The sequence below is a fragment of the Oncorhynchus mykiss genome, chromosome 22 (genome assembly GCF_013265735.2).
Source record: "Oncorhynchus mykiss isolate Arlee chromosome 22, USDA_OmykA_1.1, whole genome shotgun sequence".
NCBI lineage: Eukaryota > Metazoa > Chordata > Actinopteri > Salmoniformes > Salmonidae > Oncorhynchus > Oncorhynchus mykiss.
Genome location: NC_048586.1, coordinates 16,647,258 through 16,657,579, shown reverse-complemented (window position 1 = coordinate 16,657,579; position 10,322 = coordinate 16,647,258). Strand labels below are relative to the sequence as shown.

The window sequence follows — 10,322 nt, the reverse complement described above, 5'->3', positions numbered from 1 at the left end:
GTCTGTATTAGCAACATGTTTCAAGCAGACCACCATAGTCCCTTGTGCCCAAGAACACCAAGGTAACCTGCTTAAATGACTATCCTCCCGTAGCACTCATGTCTGTCCCGTAGCACTCAAGACTTCACTATTTCATTAGGGGTGTAGTATATCCTACAGGACACCATATTTGGTCAGAGAGCGACGCCTTCATGGCGGGCGGCCATCACTTGAACAGCTGTATCTTTGTCAAATAAGCACCAATCGGGGTCAAACAAAGCTAGCTAGATAGCCAATGAGCTGGGCTTTACGGGAGTATCCAGTATGTATATGTCATAAAATGTAGCTTCTAACCTTGTACGACAGCATGCCTTTTCATTTTGGACAAAAATTATAAAGATATTCAGAGTTATGAAGTTATGATAACTGGTTGTTTGCAAATGTTGAACTTATAATATGGCTACTAATACTTGGAAAGCTAAATCAAAGTCCAAGTATACAGATTTGACGATATTCTTGCAGGAAAATGGAATATGAATGCGAATGTCTCCTTCACGATTTGGCCAAACGTGCCTGGGGACTTCACACTAAAAGTCACGAGGTTCAGTCATACTTCAAGTTATCAATCTTAAACTTTGCACATACACTGCTGTCATATTGTGGACATTATTCGAATTAAAACCAGAGTGATTTCTATAACAGTGATCTTTCTCTTGCATTTCAAAGATGTTGGTAAAAAAAACGCTGGTTGGTTTTGTCTTTGTATTTTCTTCTACCAGATCTATTGTGTTATATTATCCTACATTCAAGTCACATTTCCACAAACTTCAAAGTGTTTCCTTTCAAGTCGTTCCAAGAATATGCAAATGCTTGCTTCGGGGCCTGAGCTACAGGCAGTTAGATTTGGGTATGTCATTTAGGCGAATATTGAAAAAAAGGAGGCTATCCCTATTAACAGATTTTACCCCCAAGCCATAAGTCCCTTGAACAGTTAATCAAATGGCTACCCGGACTATTTGCACACTTCTCCACCCCATCACTCATTTTACGCTGCTGCTACTCTCTGTGTATTATCCAGGCATAGTCACTTTACCTCTACCTACATGTAGATATTACCTCAATTGTTGGTTAAGGGCTTGTAAGTAAGCATTTCAATGTAAGGTCTACCTACACCTGTTGTATTCTGTGTGTGACAAATAATATTTGATTTGATTAGAAAAATGTGATTTGAGCCCTAATTTTTAGAGTGTAGGTTGTGTTTCCACTCAATGTACAAGTCCCCTATTGTATAGCCAAACACATGCTTTAATTGTTAGAGTGCAAACAAAATGAGTAGGCCCCACCCCTCTTTTCACAGGGGTGAAATTAATGTGTCAATCAGAGCCTCAGCATCTTCCCCCTCTGGCCATTAATGCTATGGCAGCAAACAGAGGTGTGAGGCTCACTCAGACAAGGCTAACAAGAATGCCAAGTATTCAAAGAGATATCTCCAAACATCCATGTGGCTAAGGTTGAAGCATGTAGAGCAAGCACTGTTGTAACTGACCTAGCACATTCCTTCCTTTAGTATGAGTCTCTGAGACAAAATGTTCCCCACACACACTGTTTATACTCAGAGGGACACAAGCCATTCAACCCTATGGAGGTTCACACTTTAATATATTTGTTGGTATCTTTGTCAAAGTGCCTTAGCTGAATTTATTAGGTTTATCTTCTTCCCCTGCCAACAGGCATATGTGTAGGCCTACTCTTGATTTGAGAAGGAGGGACTGAAATGTTTTGAAAAATGTGTTGTCATATAGAGAATATCCCATCTTCTTAGAATTGTAACCTTAAAGATGCACTACGGGATCTTAAGCACAACAAATTTGTAACATATTGCATGAATTGGATTTATAACATATCACACGAATTGTGAAATTAGTATGATATCCTTCAAATTGCAAAATGTGTAATATATCACATGAAATGCATGACGTAGTACACAATTGGATGACGTAGTACACGACAATTGGGGACCCGTTTGGGCTCGTGAGCACCACTTTCAAAACTACTGGCTGAAATTATACTGTACAAAAGTTTGTGAGTGCAAGTTTTTTACTCTATCCCAAACCTTAACTTTAACTTTAACCCTTACCTTAACCATTCAGATTTAATGCCTAAACTTAACTTGACGTTTATCCCCTCCCTGGGCAAACTTCAACACTGAAGTCAAACCGTGAGATCCTGAGGCAACATACGGTAGGTAATAACATAACAGTAAAAGAGGAACGAGGGTGTCCATTTATACCCAGTTTGGAGACGCCAATTTTGGAGCCAGGGAAGGGAGTTGGAATGACCCAATCAAGGAAGAAAGGTTGGTTGTCAACTGGTATTTATGCCAGTCTGTTTAAGAATTTCGGGCCTGGAGGAATGGGGTAGACTGCTGATTGTTAGGATACCTGCCTGTCCGTCACTATCCTACGAGATGGCTGTAATGAGAGTCATTAGCCTATAGTAAATAGCTGTAGTTATAACTGTGAATAGTGTTTGTTAGACAGTTTGTATTTGAGCTTTTATTATTTTTCTGGATCCATTAATATCAAGTCGACTGCCTACCTCTACACATTGCTGTATATGGACTTTTTTTTTTACTGTTTTGACAGTGCCTTAAGGAAATCCCTTAATAAAGATGACCATGGTGAGATATATTTTTCTTCAATACAGAATGTGTTTGAAGGCAACTAGCTGCCCTCTGTTGGTCACTATTGGACTTGGCACTGTCCCATTTTCCTTTTGCAGTTATGCACAAATTAACTTATTCAATGAATGTGTGAAACAGCAAAATACTCATGAGTTATGATTGCATTAATACATGTTAATAAATGTGTAATTGCATATTGTGGGGGGGGGGGGGGGGGGGGGGGGGAGAGTATATCTTCCAACTGGGCCTACAGCTGGATGCTGATATATTTGTGTACTATGTTTATGCAATGAAAGCAGATTATTTGCTGTAGGCTGCAGTACACAGTGACATGCCCCCACCTTTATTTCTGAATCATTAAAAATAACACTATAACGTTTACTAAATCAATAGTGCTTAGTGATATGGTCATATGCATATCTCAGCTAGTGATACTTCTTTTTTGCAAAGAGCAACATGTCTATTTTAATATTTTACTATACATGTTATCTATCAGAGACCAAGTGGTCACAATTTAAGCAAAACACCTTTTACACTAATGAGGCTGAAATGTTGGTTTCTGCTGAATTTAGCTAAGTTCAACAGTGTGAGAAAACAGAGAAATCAGAGAAGTTGACAAAAAAAATCAACACATACATTTCTGACACTTTGTTTTATCTGACTACTTTTTACATGCACAACGTTGCAGACGTGTAGGCAGCAAGAAGAACCCTCAACTTGCTAAGCACCCAGCAAGAACTCACTACCTCAAAGATGATTGGTCAGTCAAGCAAGGCGGAAGTCTACTAGGCTCGGGGATTCCCCGAGGGAAGTTCCCCAAGCATTATAATGCATGTACAATGAACATTTGTACGAAATACACCACTCCCGCACGTAGTAAATGTAGGCCACCTGAAGAATAAGAACTTGTCGAAGTATCAAAACAATAATTTGGACATATTCGAATGAAGGTAAGATACTGCAGTTATACAGTCAGATACGAAAGTCGAGGCGAGCTCAGCGAGTGTCTGGTTAGGTATTAAACGTACTCAACTATTCAACTATTGACACTGCTCGATACTGTACCGGACCGATTTTGTACACTCGCCAATGAAGGTCGACGTTACATGATGTAGCCAGTTCGTGCTACAATGTATAACTATTAGGTTGCTTCAGGCTAGTATATGTCTTCGTAGTATCATGCACTTTGGTATGCAATCAGTTACATACAGTGACTACTATTGTGCTGTCTTAAACGGGTGTTTATTAAAATAAATGACTAGATGGAGAATTGGATTAGCTGTGTGTTCAAATGATGTAACCAATCATATCAGAGTAGTACCCATGCTCAGTTCACTATCATAAGTCTGAAAATAATATATTCAGGACACCCAGAAAACAACGGCTTTTATAAGTATTAGATCTGTCATAGCTTCCCATTTTAGGTCATTGGCTGTTGACGTTATCATCTTAGTAGCTTAATGTATTGATCGTGGCATAATGCAACGTTTTTGAAAGAAGAGATAGGCTATTTGTTTTTGTTCATTAGCTATCATTAATAATGGGTAACCACATTGAGGTGTGTTTACCCAAAATACATGCCATTGTAATTAATTAAATCTATTAACATCTTCTCAGTGCACAGTGAATATCTCATATTTTCTACACATTTGTTTATTACAGTGATTGCAGGCATTTCTCACGTATGACCAAAGATTAATTGACTAGTAACAAACCATGGCATTCAATAATGTAAATTCATGTATTGGTACACAGCACTGTACTTGTTTTAAAAAAAAGAAGACTAATATTCAATTTCGCATCAGTGTCAATTGATTTAATCAGTTTATGTTTTTTATTCCCAACAGTTTATTTTCTGTACATATTTTGGATGTTTGTTTGTTTTCATTAAGAAGCTCTTTTTACTGAGGACACTTGTATAATCAACCAGAAATGTTGATCTTTTGAGTTTCTAAAATGAGCAAGGACAGGTGATAAAGAGAAGTACGCACTGGCCCCAGTGTCATGGTGAGAGAGGATGACTTGGCCTTTTCCGTTTTATTCAGGTGTTTGTCCAAGTTATGTGATTCATAGGACCTTCTTACAGCAAATGATGTGATGGTGTGCTTTAATGCTGTATTGTGCCCCTAAACTTAGGTTGTGTGATATGTTGCGCCAGGCCCCATGACTGCTGTGTCAGTGATGATTGTGGAGCACACAGCATGGAGAGGAATATTGGAGATCAGCTCAACAAGGCCTATGAAGCTTACCGCCAGGCCTCTATCGAGAGAGACAGCGCCAAAAAGGAACTACAGCAGATGGTATTATACCTTATACACAGTGATAAAAAACAAACGGTCAGTTTCCCGGAAAGCCTAGTCCTGGACTCTAAATGTATTTTAATGGATAGTCTCCACTGAATGTACATTTTATTCCAGGACTAGACTTAATCTGGGTCTGGGAATCCATCCCCAACTCTTCTAATTCACTTATGAGACTTGAACTCCGTCCAGTGAGATGTGGTATAGCTTTCCATACAGTGCTTCGATATAATGCAATACATGATCATTACATAGTAACGAACTATAAAGGATACAAAAGGCTAGCTACCAGTAAGTGATGCCGTTCACGATTCATATGTAACGGAAGTTTTACATTTGCAGAATGTAAATTATGAACGGCACACTCAGAAACTTCAGAAACAGATAGAAGACCAGCAGCAGTTGATTTCGAAACTCAAAGCTCAGTTGATATCAGCAACTAAGCAACCCTCAGGTAAGTGACAAGCATAGTTGTTTTCTTAATAGAATTGTTTGCATGATGACATTTTCTGACATATTCTATACCTCACAGTTCATCTCCAGTGAAAGAAACTAAATGCCTACATTGTGAACATCCAGGCATACCGTTGCATTGTCTATTCCCCGGGAGATAAATTGTGCTGTAATAAATATTATTGTTGTTTCAGGACATTGCAAATGAGATTTTCTGTGTTGACTAAGTAGTTAGGTTATGTTATATTTCCTCTCTTATTTGATTCTTAGGAGAGGTCATAGGTGAGGCTGCACCTAGAAAACAGGAAGAAGAAACCTTGTCTCCTTCCAAACATCTCTTTGACAACCCAGAAAGCTCCTTGAGGAAGATTCATTACTTGGTAGATATGTTTAACACAATCAAACAATCCACACGAGATTAGAGTTAGATCTTGTTTATTTATGTTTACAAATAGGATGTAGATGCAAGGACGTGTTGGGGTGCAAACATGACATCCTCATTGGCTGCCTCGTAACATTTTTCTCTCAAATCTCTCAAAGAAATCTCAATATCTTCTCTCACACATACACACGCACACACACAGACGTTATTGTTCATAAATCATACATTTGCTTGTAGATACTGTTCTGTATCTTCAAGCCCTGATAGCTGTATCAGAGCTCAATGTACAATACAATAGATCTACTTCCTGTGACATAGGCCATCATTCATCTGGTTGCATTTCTGTAATATATTTATTGCTGGATAACATCAATGTTTTCAAAAAATATGAATTTGTAATATTGTAATATTATCAAAACTCCTCATTGGGGATCATTTTAAAAGCATGAACACGCACATACTATCTTTCATCAACAGGTGGAGCTAGAGGATAGCATCACCAACCCTCAGGGTCTGAGGCCATTTATTTTTCCTTTATTTAAATAGGAAAGTCAGTTAAGAACAAATTCTTGTTTCCAATGACGGCCTAGGGACAGGTTCAGGGGCAGAACGACAGATTTTTACGTTGTCAGCTCGGGGATTTGATCTTGCAACCTTTATGGGTACCAGTCCAACGCTCTAACCACCAGGCTGCCTGCCGCCCCATAGTCATCAGCTTCATAGAACCGCCAGCTTTATTGTTGAGAAGTAATTCCCTAATAACTGAGATCACAAGGCGTCACCCATGATTTTTTGGTTAGAATGTATAATTGTCATAATTATTGTTACAGTATATGACTTTTATGACATTAATATTTAGATTTATGAAATGATCACATTATGCAGAAAACAATACCATTTTAGTATTCAATTTGGATAGTGTAAGGCTGATATTTCCTGCAGTGTAAGTCCTTAACGCCGTGTGTGTCTGTTTTTCAGAAGGAAAATATGGAAACTGCTGTGATTGTGTCATCTTCACCACACACAGCACCAGTAGCCAGCAGTTTTGAGACGTATGTGCATTAGTATGTGCGTCTTTTCTTCATAAAAAAAAAAAATGAAAAGCAGTTATTTTACTTGCATTTCTTTGTCTCTCAGTAAAGATGTTCTTGAAGTGTATCAAGCTCTCCGGGGGAAATTCCAGCAGATACGCACATTAACCCAGAGACAAAAAGATCACCTGAAAAAAATCTACAGAGGAAATGACATGGCAAATGGTAATATTAAAGTCTGCACAATAGTCATTTGGAATTTGCTTATTATTCCAGCACTGTTGAAAGGAACCCAAGGCCTGAACTGATGTACTCTAATTTGATTACAATAGAGAAAATATGTTGAGCTACAATTGCTTTGGATATGTCATAACACGATATTAGTAATTATATATGTCAGCTTTAGCTTTGTTCCTATACACAATTAGATATCAACACCTTAAGCAGAACTGTACATTAATGCCTTGTTGGCCTATTTAACCATGGCCCTCCACCTGTGCGGAAATAGAATGAGCAGATAAATATTACTTGAACTAATCGCTACTCAATGGGAAAACTTCATATCTAACTGTCGTAAGTGACTGTCGATATGTTACAGAAACAGTATGATGAAAGCATTGTGTTTGACATTCGACAGAGCAGCAGTTCTCCATGCCCATTCAGTGTACAGACGTGGCCGTGGAGCAGGCGGAGATGCCCTTCCCTTCAGCCTTGAGGCCAGGGGTCGACCTCCAGCACCCGCCCATGTCCCTGGCATCCCGCGGTGCCAGCCCAGAGGACATGAACCAAGTGGACTCTCTCACCACACTCAGCATCAAGTTCCCCCCCTCCACAGACAGTGAATACGAGTTCCTGAACAGCGCTCTGGAAAAACGCATTGACCTGTCCGTGCCAAGGGCAACAGTCAGCACTGTCCCTGCCGTCATAGAGGTAACCGTCTATGGAGCTGGCCATCCCATTCCTGTATCCTACCTCTGTCTCTCACCCTCCCTCCCCCTCCGTGTCGCTCTCACACAAGAGTGTGCGTGGACACCAGCAGGTGAGGTTCACAGGAAATGCTCATTCCTTTATTTGCAGGTAAAATTAGGAAACTCAACTACTGATTTTTTTTTCTGGCAAACAAATGGGAGAGAGAAAGCGTATAAATAGTACAAGGCAACCTCACACATCAACACAAGTGTGGCAAGTCTCTGAAAGTTGTTAATCACAATAAGCTATGATAGGCCTATGTGTACAACAATGCTTGTTACATAGTTATTACAAATGATCATAAAACACACCAATTGTTTTAGATGATAATGCTTTCATGCCATTCAGTTTTGTAGTTGGTTATACAAGTCTATGTTGATCTCAGAACCAAAGGAATGTATATTTTATGATTACCAGTATCAGTACAACTGTTCACACCTGTGAGGTCGTGAGCGCAGAATGATAGAGGCAGTATTGCTTTGTATTTATTTCAGTATACGTCAAATTGATCTTACCTGTCACGTAGTATTCTTTAGAATTTTCGGAAGGCCATCTGACCTTTATTGAGTATTATTTAAGACCATGCTTTTGGTTAGAAAATACACCGAATGACCTCCTGAGGGGCACAGTGGTCTAAGGCACTGCATTGCAGTGCTAGCTGTGCCACTAGAGAGTCTGGGTTCGAGTCCAGGCTCTGTCGCAGCCGACCACGACCGGTAGACCCATGGGGCGTCGTACAATTGGTCGTGCGGGTTAGGGGAGGGTTTGGCCGGCAGGGATGTCCTTGTCCCATCGCGCACTAGCAACTTCTGTGGCGAGCCGGGCGCAGTGCACGCTGACACGGTCGCCAGGTGTACAGTGTTTCCTCCGTACACCTGGATAACATGATGAGACAAGACTGTAACTACCAATTGGATACCACGAAATTGTGGAGAAAAGAAAAACAATTACCAGATTAAAAAATATCTAATAAATGTAATTAATAAAAATAACAACAACATAAAAGAAAATACACCAAAGAAATACACCTTTGTTGAGACGTGTGGCTGTTGTATGGTAAATAGTGGTAGAACACCCACACTGATAGTAGATTTTATTTTGCTATTAGATCATGTCATTGGTTGGATTTCTCAGTTTCTAACTTACCATGAATGCCAGAAACGAATAACTATTCAATCCTACTGTAGCAAATATACAGCATTACAATAGTACAAGTCGTGGGCAGGAACTATGGATGTTGAGAAAGCGGGTTCAAGTTGGACAATGTTTTTCTTGTATTCCCCCGGAGCAACAGATCTTTCCTCAGTGAAAGACCCAAGCACATGACCTACCGTGCTGTAAGTGGGTGAGTGTAAGCAATGCTAAGTGTATGAATTCTAGAGTATAAAGTGGTGTGTTTGTCCTTCCATGTAGCCCCTGTGGCGCCCTGAGCTTTGCAACGCTACTACAGCAACAGCAGCGCAGGCCGTGAGTGCGGAACAGCAACAACAGATGAACAACAACAGCCCTGATATATGTACCTACTGCAACGCGGTAGTTCCCGAAGAGCACATGAACAGCCACCTTTTTACTCATTGCCAGAGGGAGAGTGAAGACAGCAATTGACACTAGCAGACATTGGCTGCCCAGTACAACACCTCTAGGGTTGATTCATGGTTAATTCATGTCTTTGTTTCAACACCATGAATAACACGCGCTCTGCTGTATGTCACATGACACTGGCGTTTTGGGACTTGAATCCACTCTCAAACATTTATTTAATTTGTAAGAGGTTAATGGTACATTTTACAGTTTTTGTCTTAAGATATTACTTGGAAATTGCACGTCGATTTACGAAATGATTTTGTACAGTATCGGTCTGAGTGTAATAAAGCAAACATTTAATCTTGGTTTTTCACACATTATTTAATATGTTTTTTTGATTATACACAAGGATTTGAATGGCATGCATGGTGCAAGTATATTGACATGCAGTGTGTACATGTAGGCCTACATTTGTCCCTCAAAGCTGTAACAAATTGAAACTATGTATTTTCAGGGGAACATTCACTGAGATCTTTGAAGAAGCATCCACTTTGATTCTCCAAGTGGATTTGGAAATGTGTGAGTCATGCAAATTACAAGTATAGAAAAATGTGTGGTTATTTTATGGCATATAGTAATATTTCAATCCAAGATACATATGCCAGCATAATGTTTTGCTAATCAATTTATAGTGATGATTTCTGTCTAAATGATTATGCTGTGCACATGTTGGTTTGTGAAATACTGGTTACAGGCGTTTTTATTAAAAGTAGGCTATACATAAATACTAATAGGCTAAATTAGCTTTTGTAATTGGTAGCAGCTGCATGGTATGCTTAGTGCAGAATATGAAATAATTCCATTTAATTGAAACAATGTTATAATTTATAACACCATATGGTCATTGAAAGCAGATTTGTGCAGGTAAACAGGTTAATTAAACTGTGTGTTACTCCGCATGATATCAGGTACCGGTTCAGTTCTTCAATTACATGACAAAT

General features: G+C 39.3%; 1 protein-coding gene across 1 annotated transcript; it reads left to right on the top strand.

The window, feature by feature from the left end:
* The first annotated feature begins 3,435 nt into the window (after positions 1 to 3,435).
* LOC110501503 (TRAF family member-associated NF-kappa-B activator-like) lies at positions 3,436 to 9,686 on the top strand. The gene is given in 9 exon segments (XM_021579115.2): positions 3,436 to 3,612; positions 4,799 to 4,962; positions 5,305 to 5,416; positions 5,686 to 5,795; positions 6,776 to 6,849; positions 6,935 to 7,053; positions 7,466 to 7,760; positions 7,762 to 7,867; positions 9,211 to 9,686. Coding segments are annotated over 8 exon segments (1,107 nt in total). The 5' UTR covers positions 3,436 to 3,612; positions 4,799 to 4,863; the 3' UTR covers positions 9,403 to 9,686.
* The last annotated feature ends 636 nt before the right edge of the window (positions 9,687 to 10,322 follow it).